The sequence below is a fragment of the Ananas comosus genome, linkage group 4 (genome assembly GCF_001540865.1).
Source record: "Ananas comosus cultivar F153 linkage group 4, ASM154086v1, whole genome shotgun sequence".
NCBI lineage: Eukaryota > Viridiplantae > Streptophyta > Magnoliopsida > Poales > Bromeliaceae > Ananas > Ananas comosus.
In genome coordinates this window covers 1,739,093-1,766,591 of record NC_033624.1, presented here as the reverse complement: position 1 = coordinate 1,766,591, position 27,499 = coordinate 1,739,093, and the positions used below count along the sequence as shown (strand labels likewise).

At 36.8% G+C, this 27,499-nt stretch overlaps 3 protein-coding genes across 9 annotated transcripts; 1 reads left to right on the top strand and 2 right to left on the bottom strand.

Annotated features, from left to right (window-relative positions):
- On the bottom strand, positions 2,907-13,376 carry LOC109708976 (nuclear pore complex protein NUP93A-like). Of its 7 annotated transcripts, XR_002215854.1 has the most exons (17): positions 13,135-13,376; positions 12,937-13,028; positions 12,632-12,698; positions 12,298-12,357; positions 11,728-11,817; positions 10,443-10,712; positions 10,128-10,223; positions 9,811-9,942; positions 6,979-7,032; positions 6,768-6,851; positions 6,492-6,578; positions 5,527-6,429; positions 4,927-5,108; positions 4,195-4,486; positions 3,642-3,767; positions 3,363-3,476; positions 2,907-3,263 (listed from the first exon to the last, which is right to left on the bottom strand). XR_002215854.1 is itself a non-coding variant. In XM_020230970.1 (16 exons), exons 1-15 carry the CDS (start codon positions 13,234-13,236, stop codon positions 3,690-3,692), a joined length of 2,589 nt encoding a protein of 862 aa, XP_020086559.1. In that variant the 5' UTR covers positions 13,237-13,376; the 3' UTR covers positions 2,914-3,551; positions 3,642-3,689. The 7 variants fall into 7 exon arrangements, 5 of the variants coding, with proteins under 5 accessions (XP_020086559.1, XP_020086558.1, XP_020086561.1 ...); XR_002215853.1 differs by having other exon boundaries at positions 2,914-3,263; positions 3,363-3,767; XM_020230970.1 differs by having other exon boundaries at positions 2,914-3,551.
- On the top strand, positions 13,771-19,616 carry LOC109708368. The gene is made up of 11 exons (XM_020230075.1): positions 13,771-14,004; positions 14,993-15,121; positions 15,456-15,607; positions 15,764-15,857; positions 16,868-16,938; positions 17,005-17,111; positions 17,350-17,471; positions 17,798-17,886; positions 18,303-18,362; positions 18,793-18,897; positions 19,110-19,616. Exons 1-11 carry the CDS (start codon positions 13,812-13,814, stop codon positions 19,218-19,220), a joined length of 1,233 nt encoding a protein of 410 aa, XP_020085664.1. The 5' UTR covers positions 13,771-13,811; the 3' UTR covers positions 19,221-19,616.
- On the bottom strand, positions 24,524-26,095 carry LOC109708716 (probable aspartic protease At2g35615). The gene is made up of 2 exons (XM_020230532.1): positions 25,599-26,095; positions 24,524-25,376 (listed from the first exon to the last, which is right to left on the bottom strand). Exons 1-2 carry the CDS (start codon positions 26,093-26,095, stop codon positions 24,524-24,526), a joined length of 1,350 nt encoding a protein of 449 aa, XP_020086121.1.

The window sequence follows — 27,499 nt, the reverse complement described above, 5'->3', positions numbered from 1 at the left end:
AGCTCCTCACACTGGTTGGGTGCAATAATTATTATTATTCATAAATAAATAAATAATAAAAATGGGGGGATAGGGTTGGGTTTATTTATTTATTATTGTTATTTATGATTATTAGTTGGTGGGTCAAACGAGTCATAGATTGTAGAATAACGTGAGGAGAAATTAAAGGGGGGTTTGAAGAGATAAAAGTGGTGTAAATTAATGCTTATTTATTGCAGGAGTTGAAGAGCCACGAGACATTGGAACTGCTCAATGTTTTGTAAGTTCTTTCTTTTTGTCTTTTCCTTTTTTTTTTAATCTGAGGAAGATGTTATTATTATTCTATTGCTGCAGTTGCATTAAATAGCATGGGAAAAATAAGCAGTAGATCTGAAAGGAAAAGGTGGCGAGGTTTCTTCACTGATTCAAGAGATTTAATACTAGGTGTTGTTCTCGGACCTTCCATCTCCTTTTGCTTTCTTTTTGGGAAGTTGGTAGTTGCAGTACATACGAATTTGGAATCTCGAATACCAGCTATTAAATTCTTAACCAACTATGCTAGATACGATTGATTATTTTTTTAGCCGATTTTCAAAAGAAAATTATAAATGAGAAGTCCAGAATTGACACAATAACTGCAAAATCTAAAGTAAGATACTGACGCTAATGCTTAGTAGCGGATAGATAAAATTTAATTTACAGCTTCTGCTTTTCTGCTGGTATGAAAAGTAGTTGAAAGACTTTTTAGAAATTGTTAGTAGTTTTCAGAGTAGTCATCCAACTCAAGTAGTACATAAATTGACAAACATGTACGTGCATGCATATATACATACATTAATACATAAATACATACATTCTTCTTCCCTTCTGATTGTGAGAGCAAAATGCACACTAAACCTCAGATCAGTGTGAAATCACACTATAAAAGACGATGCTCGTATCAACTATTCTGGCAGGAGGGCTAAAACTAGGGAGAAATTTTGGACTCTTTTATCTTGCAGTTCTACTCGTAAAAAAGAGGGAAAGAGGAGGAGAGCGAAAACGGTATCTTCTGCATATCGACAAATAGCTACGCACGGACGTGGAGTTAGCAACAAATCAACTCTATGCCCAACTAAAATTGTAAATCTCATAAAAATTAATAATAATAATTTAATATTATATTATGAGTTGAGCTAAAATACTATCAATAGCAAACAGGCTCCGTTGCCACCCATTTGTTTTCAATGATAGAGTCTCCGAATCGACGATCGGCACCGTTGAACATGATCTATACCACTTGAAATGTTTAGAAATCAAATTTCAAATCTTTTCGAAATCATTTGCCTAATGATTAAAGGGTTTCAAAATTTATAATTTTAATGGTCGATATGAGGCGTTTTCTCGTTTAACGGCGTAAAGATATCCAAATCAATTGAATTTTTGTTAGAAAATTTTTTAAACTATTTAAAACAAGATCTATACTCTTGATCTTGATTACAAGACTCCTATCATCATTTTTTAAAGAATATTCATTTTCAACCGTTAATTTTTGTCTACTCGAGGGATAAGAGAATAATATTAAAAATGTATGAAAATTGATTTCTAAACACTTCAAGTGGTATAGATCGTGTTTAACGGTGCCGATCGTCGATTCGGAGGCTCCATCATCGAAAACAAATGGGTGACAACGGAGCCGGTTTTGCTATCGATAGTATTCTAGCTTAACTCATTATATTATTATTATTATTATTATTATTATTATTATTATTATTAGATTTATTATTGTTGATAATGTGACCAATGCCTCTTTCATCGAAGTGACATAACCGCGAGATGAAAGAGTAAATGAGCGAGCAGCAAGCGTTGATCATCTTATTATTAGAGCTGCTATCCGTGCACCCTACCTGTAAGTGTTATTTTTTTGTGGTGTGTACTATTAACCCACTTTTCTTCTTATTATTTTTTTTAAAGAAAAATTTTACTGGTACACACAAATTAAGGGTATAAGTCTTACGCTCTCCGTTATAGCATTCACAAAAATTCAAATAAATAATAATAATAATAATAATAATAATAATATTATGACAAGCAAACAAAAATATTTGAGATAAAAATTAAAATATTCACACCACCACCAGCAGTGTGCTAAAATTACAAAGAAGTTGTGACAACCCCTGCAAATTTTTTTTTTACAATTATGATGGAACATATACCCCTAAAAGAATATATTTGATTGGTTTGTTACGTCACGTCACCAATATACCCATTACATTCTAAAATTTTTCGTAAATTACACACTAGTTTGAGGAGGAATTCTACACTGTCACACTTACACCACGTCATCAATAACAAGCCAATCACATTTTTTTTTTTCAAACAAAAGTACAATAAAAATATTTTTTTACAACCATGATGAAACATATATTCCTAATAGAATACATTTGATTGATTTGTTACGCCGCGTCACCATTATACCCGTTGCATTTTAAAATTTTTCTATTTTAAGGAATGTCCAGTGGGACCTCTTTCTTTCTTATTATAATAGTTGGGGAGATAAGATGTGTCCTTTATGGGAAGGACACGTGCAGTCGCGCGTAACTTACAACCCTAACCAACAAAAACCTAAAGAAAAAGAATACACACGGCAAGTCGTTGGACTTAATTTTGGGCAAGGGTCGCCCTCGCCACTTTGTGACATCAACGTCTCGGCGAATGATGCGACCTACTAGCAACGCATTGGCTGGCGCAGCGTTAGCTCAAAAAAATATTTAGAATACACAAGAGTATATTACTGACATGATTAACATATCCCATCATAATTGATTAATAAAAAAATATTTTTATTACATATTTTTTTAAATAAAAAAATATGATTGGCTTGTTATACAGACTTAGTTGAAACATACTCAACAAAATAAAATAAAACGTAAAAAAAAAAAAACAGCTTAGAACTTTCAAATATTTTTTTTTTATTTCCCTGATTAGTACCTTTAATACTCCAGACACCAGATAGCCTAGAGCAGACCATGAGGTCTAAAGGTGGCTAAATTTGAGACGCAGTACGCACACCACCAGTTTTGAATTTTAGTATAAACATGTCCTTTAAAAATCATATGAGCAGGTTCCCAAAGAAAATAAAATATCGATAGAAAGCACACGAGCTAAAATATCGGACACGCACCCACACGTACAGAGAGAGAGAGAGAGAGAGAGAGAGAGAGAGAGAGAAGAAAAATTCGGAAAACCACAGCTACCTTTCATACAGCCACCAAAGTCTAAGGTACTAGAAGAAGTCTAAGTTCCTTCAAAGAGAGGTGAAAACAACATGAGAGACAAGGGTGGAAAAGAAGATGAAAATAACATCTTCCTAAGAGGTCAAAGAAATCACTTTCTTTACTCACCCGTTCCTCCGTCTCTGCTCTCTATAACCCAGGCAAGAGAAATTACTGATTTGATGTTCCAACTCTCCAAATTTCTCACAACGAGAATTGCTCGAGTTTTCCACCAACAAGTATCTAGAATGAAGGTAATGGTCACAACAGCAACCATCATTCAGGCTCAGTTTCTGATATTAAATATCTGGTCCAAATCAGTTAGTATGCTCAGACAAGGTTGAGGAGAAAACATAATTAGCATTTCTATTAAAAAGGGAGCCAGACACATGCAAATTATTCACTCACCCCATATCATGAAGCTTTTTCATTGGTTTAGGAAGAGGGCACAAGCCTCTATATGCTTCGAGCGATCTTTTCGTACAAATCCTGTGGCCAATTCCTTGTCATGTTGTTCGCTACAAAATTTGCAATCTGCAGTAAGCGCAAAACTGTAAGAACTCGAAAAAAGGAAAGCCCACAGTTAATTGTTTGCTAGCTGCTCTATTCGTGAAAGCAGAAGTTATGAGAAAGCAACCGTTCGGCTAACAAATTTCCGAACCTTTTAAGAGGTAGGAAGCTAAAATAAGCTTTTTGGCTCTAAGAAAAGAGTAAGTTTTAAATTGGAGCTTCTGGTACGGTGAGAAGCTGTGGAGATTTTAATGAAAAAGCTATTACCTCTTTAGACAGCTCCACTCGAAATTAAGAGACAAATTGGCAGACCAATATCCTGGTTAAACACAATCCAACAGTGTGCACGCAGCCAAAAGCTTTTGGCTGCAGTGGTTCAATAATCTACTGTGTAGTTCGGAGTGTGTCGGCACAATATAAAAAAAACATTAGGCAATAATAAATGGCTTACCTTAGACTTCAAAGCACGGAGAGTTCCATCAGTATCTGCAACATTATCTATGCAACTAAGAGCAATCTTGAGGAGATCCGGCACACATGCTTGAACATGAGGTGATAAGTTCCTAAAGACATCAGCCGTGACATCCGGTGCTCGAGGATTCAATGGAAGGAAGGAGAGCTTTGTGATTTCCCTCAGAGCATCCACATATTGGCCTGCTCTAGCTAGCTTATGGACAAATAGAATAGCTTCGAGCTGCCTTAATACTGTTTGCTGTTCAGAAATAAGTTCCTTGTCTTGAAGCCTACAGCGAAAAAAGTTTAATCCAAAGTTCACAATGGCTTAGTCTAAGTTTAAATTTGCTAGATCGTCTTAGAAAGATGATTTACGATACAGAAAAGAAAATATTTTTGAAAGTGTGTAATACTAAATTATTATAAAAAATGAATGATATAATTGAATAGGCCAGGTAACATCAGCACTAGTCTATGCATCAAACTAACACTAGCGTAAATTTCTACTGCTCAAGCTCTTCTCTAAACTCTTCACTGTACAGCATGGCATATATTAGTTCTGGAAGTACAAATACTAGATTTCATCACCATAACAATAGAAAGAAATGCATGATCAACCACAGCATAAAATGAAGCATGCAGTGTCTACTATAGAACTGATAATCAATCATGCCAAAGCTATCAAGTCAGACAAGATTTGAAAAAGTTAATAGTTCAAGCCAAGGATCACCTGGCTTCGGAAGAATATTTGAATGTCTCCAGAACATCATTGCCAGAATAAATTAGAGCAGCAGCACGGCTGTCACCATCTAACCTACCACGCGACATGGCACATATTGCATCGGAAAGACACTTGTTTATCGTCTCTAAGGCCGTTGCGAAAGCTCCAACTCTTTTATATATCTCTATGGACTGTAAAAGTTTTATGTGAAGCAGTATATTGGTAATGCCAAAATAAAGACCAATCAGGAACATATTTCTATGTAGCAGGTACAGAGCAGGAACAGTGATATAAGGAGTCACAGAGATATAAACAGAAATTCCATAAGCAAGAGAATTCAAAATCTAAGATTCGAGTATGAAGCCAGAAATATTGTCGATTCAGCGATGACAAGTTTGATAACAAAATATCTTTGACCATGCAAGAGTTAACTATCTTGTAAGATATTATTCAGTATACCAATAATTTAATGACATAAATGGCCTTGCAAAAGCAGACCATACCTTCATACTCCTGAGATAGAGGACAAACACTAAGTACATGCCACAGCTAACTGTTAAAAGTTTTTAGGAAAACATTAGGATCAAAAGTATAGTGGAAGACGCTTACCTTTTCGTAGAGACCGGCTTCTTGGCATTGATGGGCAGCTTCAAGTAAGAACTGCTCACGACTTCTCCAATCCATCATATACTTTCTAAGTTCCCCTTCATCTCCCGTACCTCTTGGACCAAGCAAAAGAGGAATACCACCATCCCTTAGTAATATCTCGGTCAACAGTTGTCTCAACATCAAACTCCGCTGCCTTTGCTGATCAGCATTTCCTCGCCCAATCCACGATATCTCCCCTCCACCCATTGCAGCAGCTGCTTGTGCATAATATTCCAATGTCAGTTCAAGATTGCCATGCCTCAAGAAAACGGAACCATACTGCCTTATAATGCTGGCAACTTCTGCACAAGCATCCATAATACCCATCTTCTGGCCAGTTCCAGAACCTTCCAAAAGGACCCCATGGTCAGCTAAAACAATAGAAATATGTACAGCATCGATGTTGTATCCTTCCTCTCCAACTTCCTTAGACAAGTAGAGAATTGCTGGAAGTAACTGAATGCTCAAAAGTAACACATAGGGATAAACAAGGGGATCCTTCCCATTTTTCGTATAATATGATGGTTCATATTTATTTAAGTAGCTTTGGAGATCATCTAGAGTGTATGGCACCAAGCCTTCACTGAGAACGACGGAAGAGGAATCAGCTGGGCAGTCGCGCACTGCCGACAATTTGAACCACAAGAAATCCTCTATGGTGGTAAAGAGTCCCGGTACATCTCTAAGTAATCTATCAATTTGACGGCGGCAACCAGAAATAATAGCATAAAGAAGTAACCTCTTCCTGTCATAACCAGGTCGACCTGCTCGATCGCCCATTCTCAACATTTTCTCGCATTCTTCTGAAGCGGAAATAGCGATCTCTGGTGAGACGGCACCGCCGGTCGAGATCCACTCTGCGAGCTGCCAAAGAAGTGTTAGATGACCAGATTTACAACGGCAAAGACCAACGAAAAATGAGGTACCTGAGGGGCGAAGTGCTGTGCAACGTGAGATGATTGAGCAACACTTCTTGCCTCATCATAATATCCAGTTCTTAAGCAGAAATAGATCTACAGAGCACAAGAAAAGTATGTAAACACAATATAAAGTAGAAGGAAAAGTATGCATAGTACTATAAAGCAAGCAAGAAAGAAGAGTTAAAAAAAGCACATACAAATTTGAATTTAAGAATAATCAAGCTTAATTGCATGTTCACACTAGCTCAAAACCATGGGAATGATAGGAAGAAAGGCCAAAACCTGTTGCCAAGTTGTGTCAACAGGAGGCTGCCTACGCACATCAGTCGCATCAAAATCTAAAACACCATAATCCCGTAGACGGACCTATAAAATAACCATTTTACAAATAGAAAAATGTGTTACTCAAAGAGTTGAAACTTCAGAATAGAGCATATAAGAACAATGCAAAATCATGAAAATGAAAGATATAACAAGGTTGGTTACAACAGACCCGAAGAAATGCCCGAACTTTTTGCAGATTGCCAACAGCCCCACCGAGAGCAGCCTAGATAACAAACCAGAACAACAAAACATTTGTATGTAGAGTTGCCAAAAGGCAGAGAGAGAGAGAGAGAGAGAGAGAGAGATTTCCCACCATACAAGCAATATGGCTGATATAGAGTTAACGTATTAATAATTTACGACTAGATCAACGAGCTAATGAACTCTAAGGGGGGGGAATATGGTGAGTACATTGGGGGAACTATAATCAATAAGAAAAGTTTGAAAAAGACACAATATGGCTGATATAGAGTTAACGTATTAATAATTTACGACTAGATCAACGAGCTAATGAACTCTAAGGGGGGGGAATATGGTGAGTACATTGGGGGAACTATAATCAATAAGAAAAGTTTGAAAAAGACACAATATGGCTGATATAGAGTTAACGTATTAATAATTTACGACTAGATCAACGAGCTAATGAACTCTAAGGGGGGGGAATATGGTGAGTACATTGGGGGAACTATAATCAATAAGAAAAGTTTGAAAAAGACACAATATGGCTGATATAGAGTTAACGTATTAATAATTTACGACTAGATCAACGAGCTAATGAACTCTAAGGGGGGGGAATATGGTGAGTACATTGGGGGAACTATAATCAATAAGAAAAGTTTGAAAAAGACACAATATGGCTGATATAGAGTTAACGTATTAATAATTTACGACTAGATCAACGAGCTAATGAACTCTAAGGGGGGGGAATATGGTGAGTACATTGGGGGAACTATAATCAATAAGAAAAGTTTGAAAAAGACACAATATGGCTGATATAGAGTTAACGTATTAATAATTTACGACTAGATCAACGAGCTAATGAACTCTAAGGGGGGGGAATATGGTGAGTACATTGGGGGAACTATAATCAATAAGAAAAGTTTGAAAAAGACACAATATGGCTGATATAGAGTTAACGTATTAATAATTTACGACTAGATCAACGAGCTAATGAACTCTAAGGGGGGGGAATATGGTGAGTACATTGGGGGAACTATAATCAATAAGAAAAGTTTGAAAAAGACACAATATGGCTGATATAGAGTTAACGTATTAATAATTTACGACTAGATCAACGAGCTAATGAACTCTAAGGGGGGGGAATATGGTGAGTACATTGGGGGAACTATAATCAATAAGAAAAGTTTGAAAAAGACACAATATGGCTGATATAGAGTTAACGTATTAATAATTTACGACTAGATCAACGAGCTAATGAACTCTAAGGGGGGGGAATATGGTGAGTACATTGGGGGAACTATAATCAATAAGAAAAGTTTGAAAAAGACACAATATGGCTGATATAGAGTTAACGTATTAATAATTTACGACTAGATCAACGAGCTAATGAACTCTAAGGGGGGGGAATATGGTGAGTACATTGGGGGAACTATAATCAATAAGAAAAGTTTGAAAAAGACACAATATGGCTGATATAGAGTTAACGTATTAATAATTTACGACTAGATCAACGAGCTAATGAACTCTAAGGGGGGGGAATATGGTGAGTACATTGGGGGAACTATAATCAATAAGAAAAGTTTGAAAAAGACACAATATGGCTGATATAGAGTTAACGTATTAATAATTTACGACTAGATCAACGAGCTAATGAACTCTAAGGGGGGGGAATATGGTGAGTACATTGGGGGAACTATAATCAATAAGAAAAGTTTGAAAAAGACACAATATGGCTGATATAGAGTTAACGTATTAATAATTTACGACTAGATCAACGAGCTAATGAACTCTAAGGGGGGGGAATATGGTGAGTACATTGGGGGAACTATAATCAATAAGAAAAGTTTGAAAAAGACACAATATGGCTGATATAGAGTTAACGTATTAATAATTTACGACTAGATCAACGAGCTAATGAACTCTAAGGGGGGGGAATATGGTGAGTACATTGGGGGAACTATAATCAATAAGAAAAGTTTGAAAAAGACACAATATGGCTGATATAGAGTTAACGTATTAATAATTTACGACTAGATCAACGAGCTAATGAACTCTAAGGGGGGGGAATATGGTGAGTACATTGGGGGAACTATAATCAATAAGAAAAGTTTGAAAAAGACACAATATGGCTGATATAGAGTTAACGTATTAATAATTTACGACTAGATCAACGAGCTAATGAACTCTAAGGGGGGGGAATATGGTGAGTACATTGGGGGAACTATAATCAATAAGAAAAGTTTGAAAAAGACACAATATGGCTGATATAGAGTTAACGTATTAATAATTTACGACTAGATCAACGAGCTAATGAACTCTAAGGGGGGGGAATATGGTGAGTACATTGGGGGAACTATAATCAATAAGAAAAGTTTGAAAAAGACACAATATGGCTGATATAGAGTTAACGTATTAATAATTTACGACTAGATCAACGAGCTAATGAACTCTAAGGGGGGGGAATATGGTGAGTACATTGGGGGAACTATAATCAATAAGAAAAGTTTGAAAAAGACACAATATGGCTGATATAGAGTTAACGTATTAATAATTTACGACTAGATCAACGAGCTAATGAACTCTAAGGGGGGGGAATATGGTGAGTACATTGGGGGAACTATAATCAATAAGAAAAGTTTGAAAAAGACACACTGTANAAGAAGAATTAACTGGTGTACATCAAACTTGTCAGAAACTAGTATTGTAAAATTAGCAACTATTACTCTTTTAGTGGCAGTTATGACAAAGAAGTAAAACGTACATCTTCTTCAGAAGCAGAGACTGCTGACGGAAACAACAAATACATAAAAATGACACTCACCTGTGCTGGATGGCTCTGAATGGTTTCTAGAAGATACTTTTCATGGCCCCACTCAAGGTGACGTCTAGCCCCTATCACCAACGACATTTTTCTTGAAACGTTTCTCTGATTAGAATCCTCACCAACCAATGTCTGTATTGATAATAAGCTAAGCAAATTACTTAAGTTTAACATAATACAATGCAGACATACAAAGATAACTAACAAGCATGCCTTCAGTGAGTTATATAAAGAACTTGCACTGTCCAAATTAGTGAAATCAAGTTAGATCATCCTAAATGTAAACATATAAGGAAAACATATGCTTAATTGCTTACTTGAATCAAGTGCCAGATTTTCTGCATTGTAACAGACCTTCCACCAGCAGCATCAATGCTCAAGCTTTCGTAAGCAGACCTAAAAGCTGTCGCAGGCTAACCACAAAACAAATATCAACAATTGCAACTAGGGTCCAAACAAGTAGGAAGAGAGAGGCCAATTTATTGTTATCAACAAGCAGTTCACAGTACAGCTTAAGCAGAGGTCTCTGAAACGGTTCACAGATAGTAAGCAGATAATTTCACTGGATCTCATCACTAGTCATATATATATGAAGTTACATATTTCCATGAATAAAAAACTAGAAGACTTACTTTGAATGGAAGCCCACGCCCTCTAGCATCATTTAGATTTTTTACGATCTCAGCATAAACTGAAGTCTTCTTTTCAATTATAGATTTGTTACCAGCGGGCACAATCTCCATAACAGATGGGCCAGTAGAAACTTGAGGACTGGAAATTGGAGATGGTACTTGACCAATGCGAGAAAGCCCGCTAGACAAGAGACTACTATTTTTCCTGGGTAATGTAGAAATCCGGCTTAAACTCTGCAAAAAGTCCCTCTTCTCTTTCTGCCAGTCATCCTATAACAGATATAGATATATCAGGAATAGAAAATAGTACATCACGATGTTAAATCTCACATATCAGTTATACAAAGACCAAATCGTGCAAACAAAATTGCAAGCACAGGATATTGGCCACAGTATGTGATGGCGAGTCACACGGCAAACCTCAATTGTTTCCTTGAAAACATTCACTAAACTACCCAAACTAGACATAGGCAAACCCCATAACAAGCCAAAAGATGATAGTCAGCATGAGAAAACTGAGTGTTACTACTTTAAAGAGCTTAAGTAGTAGTCTTCTCACTCCCCTCATCCCAAAGAATATAAAACCTCGGACTCCACTTTCTCTTGTATCCTCCCATTAACCCTAGCTCCACTTCATCACAATGAACACTTGATCTCTATTATTTATTGACACCTCCTACATGCATATGGTATCGCCTTCTCAGCTTCCCATATGTTCAAAAGAGATTAACAAAGAGGACCTTCACATATGTTAAAAATCAAGGAGAGCAATGGAGGGAGTGATTTCAGGAGATTGTCAGCACTTTTCCTCTATATATGCAGCTTGATCATTTCCGGACTTTGGTTAGTCTTGACTTTGGTTTGTTCTTGCTTCTGCCGAAAAGCAAAAGTTCAAATATCCATAATTTTCGCCTCAACTTTGGGGAACTAAACTTTGATTAAGAACTACAATTTACCGAACAACAAGACTAGTGACAATCTGCACAATTTTAATGACTGCCATCACAAACGAAGAAAGCAAAAATAAACTTAGCAAGTAAAATGGAGGCCTAGTGAATATTCAGCCAGAACTATATTGCACTATCACTTCATATGCAATACAGTGAATGACGTCCCCAGTGATTATTCAGCCAGAACTATGTCAGACAATCCCTTATGACAATTGGCAAAGGACAGATGCTATCATGTCCTTGATAGTTATTGCCTTTTTGTTTCTGTGAAAATAATAATTACCACCACAATTATAACAGGTGAATACATTAAGAATCAATAAAAGCATGCAAACCTCCAGCACTTTCATCATGTAATCATTAAAGCTTCGCAAGTTGTCTTTCTGAGCTTCTTGAATAGCAGAGATCATAGCCATCTCGTGAACCTGCAAAAATAGTTAACATAAAAACATTACTCAGGAAAGACATGTGAACTTCACGTACTTACTGAAATATATATTCAGACAGCGGCAACATAAACTGCAAGTTATAGATGTAATAAAATAACAAGAAAATCCATTTGACCGAAAAGGCATATATCAGAATAGAAGCACTATCAAGATAGGGATACCAACTTTTCAAAGTCCAAAGTGATGCAAACCCATTTTCTAATAATAATACCAGTAACCAGTAGAAATGTTATCAATTCAAGCAAATATATCAGTCAAACCTGAGTTGAAATCTCACTTGATACATTTGAAATTTCGGCGCCAACAAGAAAACTAATAACCAATAGAAAGAGTTGAAAGCTAATCATCATAATCACCAACCAATGAGAATTATCAATAACAAAGCATTCAAGATAACAAAATTAACAGTAATGCAATTGTACTCATGCTTCATACAACAATTTTTCCGATAACTACCTGTTGCAGATACTCCTCAACAGTTGTTGCCTCCGAAGGAAAGACATCTTCAAAAGTTGTCTACAATAAATAAACAGAAAGAAATCTGTGTGAGACAAGGTCCAATTGTGCTATAAGATAGAGTGCACAAGCATTGCATTTCAAATGACATTGAGATCTTTCACGAGCCTTTCAGTAATGAATCCATTGAGTATCTTTTACAAGCCTAACATAAATTGTGTAGTAATTTTTTTAAAAAAATAAAAAACACCCACATAGAGTGTGATTCTTAAAACTTTTCCTACTATGCACTCACAACCACAGAGTTAATTTCTTTCACCAAAGAAGTTTTTACCTTCAATTCAAAAGATTTGAGATCCCTAGCAAGCTGCTCCGCATTAATACCTTCCCTTGCAAGCAACCTATAGATACAAGATGATTTTTACAATCCCATATAGTCTAATGTAACCAATAAATATCAAGAAAACGCATTCCATTGCACAAAAGATCCAACTTAAACGTCAACGTTTGCTCATAAACGAAAAAACAAATAAAATTTGCAAGAAAATATTAATTACCACAAAAAAAAAACCCAAAAGGAAACGCAGCTTAAGAGAAAACCTAAAAACGTCATCAGAAGCAAAAGAGAGAGGCGCAAACCTAGTGGCGGAGATGGATTGCGAGGGTGTTTCGGCCCTTAGGGTTTTGGTCTTGAGCTTGGTGGAGAGCGTCTCCAACTGATCCAAACTCCTCTGCAAAGCCAAATAAACCGATCAAGAATCGATCCATGGCTGGCGATGAAGAGATGCAGGGATCGAAATCCAGAGATCGAGAGGGAGAGAGTTAGGGATTGGGAACCTGTAGAGGGGGGAATTGGGCGGAGGGAGCGGCTTGTTCGAGGAGCTTCGTGGAGGAGTTGAGGAGACCCGACCACCCGCTCATCTCCACGTCGTTCGCCATGGCTACGTCGATCTCCTTCTCCTTCGCCTTCGTCGTCTTCGTCTTCGTCTTCTTGGCTCCGCGTAAGGGTTTTGGGTTTTTGAATGGGAGGGAAAGAGCAAAAAAGCGGTGCCGAGTGTGCGCGCACAGTGGCCACTACCACTTCCGAAACAAAAGGGTGAAGGGACGGGTCGGGTGCTCTGAGTCACGGGTTGGGGCGAAATAGGGTTTAACCCGGTTGCGTTTGAGTCGGGTTGGATCGACCCCCCGTTTCAGATCCGGTATGGTCCATTTGACACGTAATGAATTTCTCGCCGCATTTTACCATTTCTTTTATCAAATTAAAATTAAAAAGATAAAATGACATACAGTAAATTAATCAATTAATATGGCATTTTAAATATGTAAGAATAAATTAAAATGCTTTTTATTATTCCGAACTCTATTAGCAATTCCGGTTCGGATCCAGACCCAAACCCAATCTTCTCCTACCCGAAACCCGCAAAAAAAAAAAACCCATTTCCAAAACCCCGAGCACGATCGTGTGTCACCACTCTCCCCGTCTCCCCCACCCGCGGCCGCCGAAGCCAAAAGCGATGCAGGCCCTCTCGCGCGCGCGTCGGCGCCTTCCTCCGTTCTCCACCCTTCTCCGTCCACGCCCTTCTGTCTCCCCTTCCCCCTCCGCCGCCGCCGCCGCCGCGGCGGAGCTCGGCGGCGCCGCCGCCGCCCCCGTCGCCGAGCCGTGGCCTCGCGCAAGGAGCTTCTCCTTTCGACCGCTCAGCCCATTCGGTGCGTCTCCTTTTCTCCAATCGATTCCACGCCTTTTGATCTAACGATTCCAAATTTCGTACGAGTTTTGGTTGTTGCTTCTCTATTAGTGTGATGGTTTGTGTTTGGTGAATGATTCTTTGAAAAATGTAGATTTTGCTCCTCGTTTGTGAGTTTCTTTGCAATTGGCTATAATGTACCGTAGTGAAAATTGTAGATTTTGATTAATTTGACGCGATATGTACAGGAAAATTTATGATCACATATCATTGTCTTTTGACGGGATCGTGTAAAAGTTGATTGGATGATTGTAGGTTTTACAAAAGATTTTGGGAAAAAGATGAAGAATATGCTGTGTCAGTTTCTTTATCATGTTTTTTATTGGAACAAACTCGAAAACACAACGACCGTGGCCCGTTAGGGGTGTTAACTACTGGATCTCAAGTGAGCTAAGATAAGATCAAGTTTGGATTGCGTGATTATCAAGTTGTGCTCGAGGCAGCGCGTAATTTCAAGTCGAAATTGAACTACCTTGGGAATAGGATTGCTGTGGTTAATATTTATGCAAGCTTTCGTCAAATATATTTCTTAATTCAGTTCAATATTTATTATCAAATAACGTGAAATATCTATTCTTCACTTGAATTACAATAAATTGAGATTTCGCTGCAGACTATTACCATACATTTTTGTACTTGTTTTTCTTAAAAAAGAAAATTTCATTTTTTCGAGGTTGGTCAAGCTAAGTGTGAGCAAGCTAGGCTAAGCTGAAGCTAGCCTTGTTTAGTAATCACGCCAATCTGAGTGAGCCCTTGCTGAGCTAAGTTTAGAGCTGAACACAAGCCTAGTCTAATTTTCTTTACACATGTAGACATGATTTCTTGCTAACCATTTAAAACTCATTTAACAGGAAATTAGGAGAACTAAAGATTGTCTTTACTTTGTTCTAATGTTTTCTGGCCAGTTTTCATCGCATTAACTTTTATGTTTTTCGTTTTATGAATTTCAGGAGTTACTTGTAGCAACTTGTTGCGTTTAACTGCTAGTTTGAAACAATGGGGAGATCATCCAATGCCATATCCCATCAATGGGGCCTGTTTCTCTTCAGAGGCAAATAAAGAGTCTGGAGATCCTACAGGTTCGTTTCCTCTCTTTGTTTCCCTTTTATGTGTAAAATATACAGCGGTCTTCCTTTTTTTGTTTGCACAATTGTTGTTCATCCCTTCCATACTACTGCAATTATGCATGTTTCTTTTGTCAAACTCTGGGAAAAATTACTTGTTAAGGCAAACTCGATATATTCTTGTATTCCCTTGTGTAGACAAGTTGTGATAGGACTTTTAATTGTTTGATAGTTTGTTGTTATTTACTTGGCGCAATCTAATTTTTTCGCATATGAAATAACTTTATTGAACTTGTCCTGTAATGCTATCAAGTAGTACTTGATAATGTTGTTTCCTTTTGTTATGCAGAAACCGTGGAGGAGCTATACCAAAAAATGCTAAAATCTGTCGAAGCCCGAACCATGCCTCCAAATGCTTGGTTGTGGTCATTGATTAGTAAATGTTCCAGTCAAGATGACATAAAGCTTCTTTTTCAGATGTTAGAGAAACTAAGAATATTTGTGAGTTCATAGATTTCTCTCGTAAATATAATCGCTCTTTTTCTCAAAACGTAATGTACGGCAACAGTGATAGTGATGTAGTCTACAAAAATGATAAACAGTAATGTGCATATCGTACTACCAACTAGAATTTAAAGTATTTCTTCTTCGATGCAGAGGCTATCAAATCTTCGCATACATGCAAATTTTAACAGCCATCTTTGTATGAGAGTCACTGAGACTTGTGCCCGTGTTGGTTCTCTTGACTATGGTATGCTACATATGTCAATTTGGCAAGTCAATACTTGGTTTGCTTTGCACTTGTTTATTTATGATGATTCCATACTACAAGAGGTTGTTCGATATCTAAGACCCAATTTGTAGGATATTATGCTTTTGTACTGGATATTAATCAGTTCGCATAGGATATGCTTTTCAGAACCAAAACTATCTCAATTATGTGTTATAGACACTTGATTGCTCTTTCTGAAAGTTTAGATTACTTAGGCTGTGTTTTAATTTTCCTTCCCTCATTCAGTTGCTAATTTGCTTCTGTTTGGCCATGAAAACATTCTCAAATGCAACTAGACTTGATGGGCTAAACACTCTGAGTAAGAAGTTAGTAACTTAACTTGATTTATGGGCCTTTACTCTCTTATTATGACTCACTTTTCGTGATAATATATTGGCTATTCTAAGTTGGACGTTATTTTAATAAGAGTTTTTCGAGAAAAGTTATGCTAAGTTGGCTATTTCACATGTGACTATGGGTCAAACAGAAAACAAGATGGTTTTGCTCATAAGTATGTTTTGCTGATCATCGCTCCCGTTTGTCATTTTTCTCTTTTCATTTAGCCACTTTTCATTCTAATGGAAACTGAATATTAGTCAACAGTCTTCTTCCAATATGAAACATCATTTTCAATGGGATCCGTGTACCTTCTTTCTAGCTATTTCAGTTTTATAGCCCTGGAAAGTTCCCACTGAAGTTCAATACAAATCCTTTTGCTTTGCCCCTTCGTTTGATATGTATACTACAATAGTTACAACAAAAAAGTCAAAGTCAATGGAATTACCACATATAAAAAAAAATGTTAGCATATCTTATTTTAGTTTTTTACGATGAATCTTTTAGATATTCCGTACCATGATTTTTGTTGATTCTTAGTAGTGTTGGCTCACCAAAGGATACCGAGAATGAGAATAGAGAAAATAATTATTGCTTCATGCCAGCTCTTTTTCTTGCACTCAATTGATAATGGTGTTGTTCCCTTCTCGCAGGATTGAAGGCCTTATGGAAGCATAATGTTTATGGATTAACTCCAACCATTGGTTCTGCTCATTATTTACTGGTAATTGATGATGTCAACTGCCTTTTCCTTTTGCCAGGTTGAATAGTAACTAAGTTTCTGTTTCAGCTTTATGCTAAAGAGCACAATGATGCTAAACTCATGGGGAAGATTATGCAAGTCCTCCAGAAGAACTCATTGCCATTGCAACCGGGTACTGCCGACATAGTGTTCAGGTATGTATTGTTTTCATGATTTCAGTCTTTATATTGTAATGGCAATCCTTCAGTTTAAATTATATGATGAATTGAGCTGAATAGACAACTATATTATGCCAACCAAATGTTTATTATGCTTATTTTACTGAGCTTCTGTATAGCAAGTAGCAAACAAATTTGCATTCTATCACCATCTTATTGTCTAGAGCCAGAATTTTGAGTGTTGCATTCTCAACCTTCTACTGCTCTTTTACAGCATCTGTTACAACACCGATAGATGGGATTTGATCTCAAAAAATGCAAAAAGATTTATAAAAGCCGGAGTTAAACTGCATCGAACAGCGTTTGATATTTGGATGGACTTTGCTGCGAAAGTCGGTAAGCATCTCACTGTTCTTTCAGGAAACTTATATCTGCATTGTATATTTAGCTATAAGAAATTTTAAATAATCAATACTATCACAATGCAGGATTGGAGAAATATTTGCCACTTTTTTGTAATCTCATATGCTGTTTATGAATTTCAGCACTACTGATGTTAACACGTGATGTGCTTGAAGAGTCTATGTTTGCAAATTAATACAATATTGCACTCCAGTTCCTATTCAGAATATTCCATGAAGTCAGTGATGTAGATATTGCATGTTAATATTGTGAAAAAAAGTAGCCATTGTTCAGTTAAATATTTCTGCTTCTTGTGCCAGGGGATTCTCAATCTATATGGAAGATTGATTCACTGAGAGCTAAGTCTGTGAAGCAACATACTCTTACAAGTGGGTTTTCGTGTGCGAAGGTAATTATTCAGATGTTTGGAACTACTTGGCTTGCTTTCAATTGACGCTTAATTGATTGCTTCAGATGCAATTGATTTTGGCTAAAATACTCATTTTTATTCTTCAATTTCTTCACCAAATTACCGCCTATAGATTGCCTGTAGATCTTCTTGCAGTTTACTGTTCATTGGTAGCAGGCAAAACTTACCCACAGATGGACGTTACGTATATCTTTCTGTGTACTGGCCCATATTATTATTGACATGTTAATGAAGACCTAACATTGCACGCCCCAAATCTTTGCTATTGTTTACCTACGATAAGGAGAGCCATTACACTTTATCCATCAAGAATAGTTCGTTTCGTAGATCCATGTAAAGCTCGGCTAACTAGTTCAACTATGCAACTAATTGATTTCTTTTCAATTTTTTTGCAGGGATTTCTACTTGAACGTAAACCAGAGAGTGCTGCTACAGCCATACATCTTCTTTTCCAGGTTGGCTCAGCTAGCAGCAAGTTTGATTCAATCAACAGATTTATTATTGACACTTGAAACATTGATATAAAGTATATTAGAATTAGGTTACAGCTTGTCGCATGTCACGCTATGGGTTTGGTAGTAATGTATACTTACATTGTAACTTTCTACAAGTAGAAGTTTTGTTTTTAAAGTTTTTTGAGAAAATGGAAAGGAAATATTTGAAGTACTTCATCTGTACAAATTGTTAATAAAACATCATTATGCTAATATTTATTGAATAAATCTGTGGAGGGGCTAAAACTATCATTGACTAACGTAGCTGCAATCGAAGGATAAGTTTAGTAGTAGAAACTGAGCATCAAATATTTGGTCGGTTGAGCACTGGAAATGTGTTGGTTTATCCAATTATACCTAAGTTACATCTTTGACTGGATATGCGCTGCAGAATTTGCCTGATCCGAAAAAGGAAAAAATCGGGGATGAACTGGAAAAGCTTGTCAGTGAGTGGCCGCCGGAGGTTGTAAAAAGACAAAAGAAAGATGAGAGGAAGGTAAATTCCTATCATATTGCTCATTGTCCTGTTCTGATTCCAAAGTTTTTGGTTTTTTTTTGTTTATCATTTTATATGAAAATTGCCTTTTTGTCCTATTGTTTAATTGTTCTCTGAAAACAACCTTTGAGAAAAAAATTTATCACTTACGGGCTTTTTTTTTTCTGAAATTTTCTATATGAACTGTGAAACCCTTAAATCTCGGTGAGCAGGTTCTATCAGAATCCTTGAAAGCTGACATTCCGGCTATGATCAATTCACTGTTAAACATGGGCCTTGATGTTAAGGTTAATATAGAAGAACTAGCTCGCCAGGAAGCTTGAAGTTATTGCCAACCTCGGACAATCGTTAGCTGATGATGAGCTTCAGGTTAGAAGGAGATGTCAAAAGGGACATAGAAGAGAGCGACATTATTCGACTTAATTTTACGTAATTCAGAGGGCCCTAAACTTTGTGTGACCACAAGCTTTATAATCTTTTAATATACCTAATTTTTCTTCTCTTGGTGGGTACCAAATTTTGACTCAATTGGTAGGGGAACTTGGTGGTCCCTTTTTCGTGGCCAGATTAGTACTGTTGTAAACAGTTCGTATCAGCGCGCTTGTTGCTGGAACATCTTCATTCATTTCAATTGTTGTTGTGGTAAAATGCTTGTTATTCTAAATAATACATAAGAGAAAAAGGTTGGACCTTAATGTTGCGAAATCTTATTTAAATTACTGTAAGCCATCTTGTATGTATGTTACATGGTATCTGTAACTATTTTTTTTAAAGAGGCAATTGCTTATATATTCCTGAAAAATTTTCGACTTTCTGATTTATCCTTTTTAGAAGGTTAATATTGAAAATACTCGTTTTACGTTCCAATTTTTTTCTAATATACCCCAAGAGTTAAAATCTGTTAATGAACTTTGTTATCGTTATGAAATTATTATTTTATCTTTTCAAATATATCCTTTCACCGTCACTAATTTTTTTTATTTGTCCTTAAAGTCATGGACACAAAAAGTATTTTGACTTTTAATCTTGTCAAATATACCCTTCTGTTGTCATCGCCAACATTTCTTATTTGCCCTTAAATTAAGGGTAAAATTTGTATTTTAATTTTTTTAACTGTGGTAGATATTCAACTCACATTTAATCCAAGTTAATTTAACAGGAGATAACTGTGGGAGTGTTTTGCAATAACAATAAAACATATGAGGAGTATTTTAGAAAGAAAAAAAAAAAGAGTAAATCGAATATTTTCAAATGTACAAGGGGTATACAGGTAATTAAAATGTCTTGGGTTTTTTCCTGCTAATATTGTAGCAATTTCTTGAAGTAAAAGGTTAAGAGGTAATGGGGTGTTTCGTCTCCGAAATATATTATAGAAAACAGTTTTCTAACTAGAACATATTTTGTTCATTTAATTTTCCAAAAAAAATTTATTTTTTACATAAATGTTTTTTTAAAAAAGTTTGACCAGACAACCCCCAAGGCCCAAGCAGAGTAGGAGATAGTAAAAATGACATTAGACATGAGAATGACACTGCAGTAAACCCCCCATTATTTTTTAATTTATAATTTTCATACCTTTTTTTTTAAATTGTGTATCTTATACGTTGGATCGATTGTATGAACGTGGGCAAGTCAAAACAGTCAAAACTGCCGTGTTGATGTGATCGTCAACAACGTTTTTAATCAAATCTTAATAAGATTGTAGAATTTTCAGCTTGCGTACGATTTCCACAGCATATTTTATAGAAGAAGACCTTGACTTCGACCGAGTTCGTTGAGGGTTGTTTGGTCGTGTAAAGTTACAACTGTAATTACATACAAATTTAATTTTAATGATTAATTTTGATCTATTTGAATTCAACTATTATAGTTGGAACTGCAGAATAAGTTCAATTACAGTAATTGGAATTACACCCAAATACAATTTCAATTATAGCTACTGGAGAGAGTAAGTTTAAACTACTTACCTAATTATCTTTTCAACTAAATAAATTATTTATAGTTGCAGCACTTTTTACTGCATCCAACAAAATACGAGGTACGTAGTTGTAATTGTTGTATTTTCAATTACATGCATCTCCGACCACAATTTTAATTATAATTCAAAACTATTGTATGTCTTTAAGAACTAAATGTATCAAATAGTAGTCATGATTAAGATAAGGATGAAATTGCGCTACTTGCCGCGATTTGATTGATCCTGAAACATATGCTTCCAAAATACTATATACAAGATGAGTCTTCTGAACATGCTCACCCTTAATGGTTTGCAATTTTTTAACAAAATTAAATTATTACTTGATAATTTTACTTAGTTAGGCAAATATAGGGTGAGAAATGTAACAGTAAAGTTCCAATTCTGGAGTAGCAAACTAGTAATGCACCTTCAATTTGTGGTGGTTGGGTGTTTAGAAAATACTTGATAGTGATATGTGAACAACTCCTTCCACTGATACATACATAATAATAGAGATTCTTCATGCCTAAGGCTTCTTTCATTCCTAACCATTAGAATTCTCAGTTCCAGCAATTTTCATCTTCAGAATTCTCCACAAATTCTTTTCTTTCTCTTTCCTATCTTTTTTTTTTGTCTTCATGGGGAAGGTTTGTTGTTCTGATGATTCTGACGATGACGGCGGGTTCAATGTTCTGGGGCTCCTCGTGGCGGCGATAATCGCGCTGGTGTTGCTGCTCCTCTGCACAACCCCTCGCCGGCGTAAGGTGGTCAGAGTCTATCCGTGCCGCTGAGGGCTCGAGAGCCGCCTCCGCGACTCCGTCGTAACAATTGTTTCTCAAAGCAGTTGATTGGTTTGGTTCTGCTCTTCTTTCAGATTACACAGACATATATATATATTTATGTGTATCTGTGTGGAACAGCACTGGTTCAGTTTCTTTATCTATCTATTTCTCAATAAATCTTGTTGTTTCACAATGTTGGAAAATTGTAAACTGCTGTTGTTAACAGAGACCTTGGTTGTGGGTGCAAAATTTGATATTTGTAGGCTAAAATATCTCTCTCCAAGTACATAATTCCTGTTAAAACTCAGCTTCTAACAAGATAAAACGATTAGCTTATCATGAAGTTGTAATAAAATTATGGGATTAGCAGTTAAAAGATGTTAATTGTGTCAACAGTAGGAGAATTTTGATCTGCTTAATTATATTAAAGGGTGGGTTCCTTTTCCTGACTTTTGAGTTGTAACAAGAACACAGAAATATAATTAGCATAAAAGTAATAAAATCAACCCAAATTTATTGAACAAGAGAAAGATACTGGGAATCCACACAATCTAATGTTTCCTCTTTGATTTAGCTTCTTTTTTTTTTTTCCCTCTCTAGAGTAGATTTTGCTGCTTCTTGAAATCAGCTTCTTTTTTTTTTTCCCTTTTTTTTTTGTCTTTTTGGTTTTAGAATTATCTTCATCCTTAGCAGCAGCACCCTGTTCTTGATTCTCTCAACTCTCAACTCTTTTTCCAATCATCAGTTTTTTTATTTTTTTTTCCCCCTTTAAAAAGGGGCTCTTTTTTTTGTTTTTTAGGCAGCTGAATCTGTGGTTTCCCAACATTCATCAAGATCTTAAGAACTTAAAAAGGAGGCTTTTAATCAATTGACACAGTATATTCTACAGAAATTAAGAAAGAATGGCTATTAGAAAAAGCAAAAGCCAGAGTATTCTGGAAACTTCTCCATAATCTTCAAAGTTAGTAAGAAACAAAAGCCAAAAAGTTTAGGCAAAAAGTATAATTTAGTATCTCTGTACTTCTAAAAGAGTATTCAATTGTTGATTAGAGTACACTTCAAAGGCTAGAAATTACCCATAGAAATTGGTGCCACTCCCTAACAAAAGCACTTATTCCAAAAGTAGAGTTTTTATTGTAGGACCTTCCATTCTAGTTTGGCAAAAGCTCCTGATGAATGACTGTTCATGCACATGCAATCAAAGAACTAATGAATCAATGATCATAACCAATATCATATTAAAGTAAAAAAAAAACAATAATAAGAAGAAGAATTCATCTCCAAATTGCCAATTGAAAACTTAAAACATAAAAAAGTACCACAACATGCCCTTTTTTACAAAAAATATTTTCCAATACGAATATCTAATAAAGCGATAATGTATAATGCGTTATAATTATGCTGATCGACATAAAGTACAATTTGTTTATTCTAAAAGTGGGGCACACGAAGTGGAATTGGAATGAAACTCTGCAACTTTCGTTATTTGGTTCATCGTGAACTGATGAGATCAGTAAAAACGTAACAATCAATGGTTTATTATTTTCATTTATTTTGTTCCCTTTATTCTATAAAATAACTAAAAAGCTCACTATTGGGCCCATTAGGCCCCCAATATATAATTGAGCCCAATAGGCTATTCTAAGTGGGCCCAAATGACCCTCATATTCTATTTTTTTTTGTTTTTCAATATTTAAGGCCCGCTAGGCCTAATAGACCATTAATGATGCAACCGTACCCGATTACCTAATCGGATTCCACCAAATCACTGATCCTTCTCGTGCGAAATGAGTCATGCTAAATGGGTCGGGTCGAGATATATTTAACATAGTGAGAATTTATAAATTTCTATTTTTCTAATTTTTATTTTTTTCACTTTATATATATTTTACATAGATGATAGCTAATTAACTCCGTATAATGAAAAATTATTAAAATTTTTAAAAATTAAATTTTATAATTTCTACCTGTTACTTACCTAGTAATTAAGTATTGATCTCAAATATTGCTTATATTTCTTTATTGAAAAATATTATTTTTAAGATTACTTGAACAGCAACTAATTAAGGACAAATGAGCCTCATCACTAAGAATTCTTTCAAAATACAAATTTTATTTAAACTTCAGCTTCAGCTTCATGCAAAAGCCGCATACATTCACAAACTGGTGAATTTGACCAACTTTTTCAAACCACTTCATTAAAACTAAATTCCCACTTATTATTGGCTACGTATCTCATGCATGCATGCATGCAATAAAAGCCCTTTTTGTACGTCCCTTAGATATTCTCATCTTAAATTCCCCATAAATTTCTCAAACACCATTCCCCCCACCCTAACCCAAAATATTAAGAATATTAATGGCACTTATTATCCTATTAGCATTTCCTCCTAAACCCTAGCCATGCAACTGCACCCCGCAACAATGGCTTCACTCTAGGGCTCGTCCACAGGGACTACTCCGTCCACTCCCCGTGCTCTATCCCGGAACCCTAAACGGCACCGAACGCGCCAGACGACGGTTTAATACACATTATCCAGGGCGCGGCACTGATCGTCGGAGAAGAAAAAGGCCCCGAGTACATGGTGAGAGTCGGAATCGGCACTCCGCCACTCCGACTGCACTTCTTCGACATCGAGACTGACTTGACTATTTAAAAATCAAGTTTAGTGCACTAATTTTATTTATTTTTTCTTCTTTTTTTTTTTTTTGAATACTGATACTCAAAAGGAGCTATCTCAATTTATTTTATTTTAGCATTGGTTGTACGCCTAATTAATACAGCTTATTGCACACAAAAACAGAGAGAGAATGATCGAAAGAGCGAGCAATATTATTTTGACGACCAAATTGGTGAAAAATGCGAGCTAAAAAGTACCATTACTTACTAAGTTCTACCACAATTCTCCGGCGCAAATCTTAGTTGTTGCTTCGCAACATCAAACACGAATCTAAATTTCTGCTGCAGTGAGGATCCAAGGATCGTCATGCCATCGGTCTCCGGGATCATCGTAAGGCAAAAGACGTGCTTACTATCTTTTTCTCCCATGAATATATTCACTGGTTCCAGTAGAAGATCGGCGCCTTCGAAATGAAAAGCCATTGAAGGCCATTCTCTGAAGCTCTCCGGCACGCGGTAGCACAGCTTCAGCTTATACTTCTTTGCAACAACACGCTTTACGTTCTCAAATCTCTTAAAATATACTATCATTGCCGCCCCCACCCTGTTGAACGCTCTCTCTTCTAGATAAGTTATCCCCGTCCCGGAGTCGATGATGCAACCGCCGCTCCCGTCGGGTTTCCGCTTGAAGGTGTTCCGCGGGAGATTCAGCCTTTTGCCGTTGACGCTTATGTCGTGCAGCTTCAAGTAGTAGTCTTTTGTTCCCTCCGGGTTTCTTACAATCGGTGTTGCCGCGAAATGCGGACCCTCCGGGATGTCGCCCCCGAACTGCAGGAAGCTGGTCTGGTGATCGCGGGGATCGATCCGGGGGAGGCAGTACGAGAAGCGGCCGTCCCCGGTTTGGCCTGCAATTTGTGTGGCAAAGGATATGCTCTCCATGTTCATGCCTAGAAGACCGCCGGGCACGTTGCTTCCGCCTTTGAACATACGCTTGCTCGACGCTGTCGAGCACCCGAAAACTAAGCCCGGGATCGACTCGGTCGTGCCGCTGCCATTCGATGAGGCGAAGGTGAATACCTCCATTGATAATGTGCCTTTCGTAAAGGTTTTATCAAGGTACCTAGTGCGAACCAAAATCGAACAAAGAGGATACTCTATTATAAGTATCATCTTATGAAAGAGCAATTAGATAATTTCTCCACATACAATCATCTAAAACCAACGAACACAAACAGTTAGTCACATACGTAAACTAAGTTTTATATATAGAGAGAGAACTAGGCTAAAATACTATTAATAGCACCAAGTTATTGTAATTTTGGTACGGGTCGATATATATAACCTGTCTTCGTAACGGCATTTGCCTCTGGTGCATTTGAACGGCTTGCAAAGCGGGTGGCTGCAGGGCGTAGTCCGATGCGAAGTCGATGCGGCCGGCTTGTAGAAGGGCGGGTTTTGCTCGAACCAAGAACGGCAAGGATGGCATTGCACCCACGTGAGATCTGCCGCGGTGTCGACTAGCAGATGCTGCGTTGTCGGGGGGGTGCCGATGCCGACCTTGACGAAGTACATGCCGTTGTCGTGATCAAGCTCGGGTCGTAAGGCGGTGTCGTTGTATTTGCCTGCAGAGACCAATAGTTTGAGTCGGTGGAGGCGGGACTCGGAAAGATCCACAAACCGCCGGACTCTCTCGACGGCGGTGAGGTTTCCGGGGTAGAGCGGAGAGTGGATGGAGTCTCTGTGGATGAGTTCTAAGGTGAAGCCCTTTGCTGTAGAAGGGTTTGCAAGCGCGGCAGTGCTGTGCAGGATAGCTATGATAGCTAACAGGAAAGGAGCCATGGGAGAGGATATGGTGGTTAATTTGAGTATGGCTTAATTTGAGTTAAATCTTTGAGATATTTATTAACTGTTGTAGTAAAAAAGAGCAGTTACTTCTTTATGATTTGGATAACTGGCCAATTAAAAGAAAAAAAATGCATTTCTTGGGTTGTAGACATTAAAAGGAGAGAGAGAGAGAGAAATGCTAAGTCTACGGTCAAAAAGATAGGTGATTTTATATTTGTACAAGTTTTTTTGATATGTATGAATTGTAGAAGGGAGTGTACATTTTATGTACAGAACAAGATTAAAATGCACTAATAAACTAAAAATTAGAGTTTTATATTAATTTTTGGTCACTTTTCATTTTTATTGTAATTCTATGCTCTCCATTATAACAAGCGACGATTATGCGATGAATATTATTTTCTTTGCAACGTAGAAGCGGATTAATTATAACCCCATTTGAATTGTATGACTAGAACAATCTATTACTAAATTTCACGTGGTCCGAACATTATTTTCTTTCAAAAAAAAAAAAAGATAGCGAGATTACAAATTCAAAATATGTAAAAGAAAAAAGTACTGAACTATTTTTTGCCAGAGTACTCTTTATTATATGAGAACATTAATTTGTACACACAACTCCCTTCACACTCCACCACACTTTCCGGGAGCAAACTCAAGCTCCCCCTTCCTCACATCAAACACAAACTTCACATTACGCTGCAAATTGGTCCCCGCGAGCAACGTCCTACTCGCCGGCGCCGCCGTGAAGCACACCACGCCGCGCTCCGGCACGGCTTCGAACAAGTTCGCGGCCGGTGTCGACCCGGAGATCGGCCCCCTCGAAGTGGAGCGTCATCGCCGTGTATTTCCTGAATCCTCCGGTTCCAGGGTGCGTCATCGACTCCGGCTCGACGTACATGCTTCTATACATCTGACGCCGCATTCGCGCCTATTACGGTTGTGCGCCTCCAACAAATACATTCTATATATTTGTTATGATATATAGAGATATGCAGAAAAAGTAAAATAAAAAAAATAAGAGAGTAAAAAAGACAAATAAAAAAAATTTGGTACGTTGTTATGAAAGCAAAGCAAAATAAAATTATATTGAAGAAAAGCTAACTCATCGTAACATTCGGCGAGCGCTAATTAATTATAACTACTTCCGACTTCATTAACCAAATAATCCACGCCTAACTATTTATAACTAATTATATAAAATGCTACAATTCGATTTCATCTCAACTATGATTTAAATAATAACCGAATATAATAATAAATAAGATCAAATAATTTAATGCTAATTTTATTAGCATTTTTTCTAATAGTTTCGGTGAAGTCGGAAATCGAGAAACACAATAACTAAAAAGCTTACCATTGGGCCCATTAGGCCCCAATATATAATGAGCCCAATTG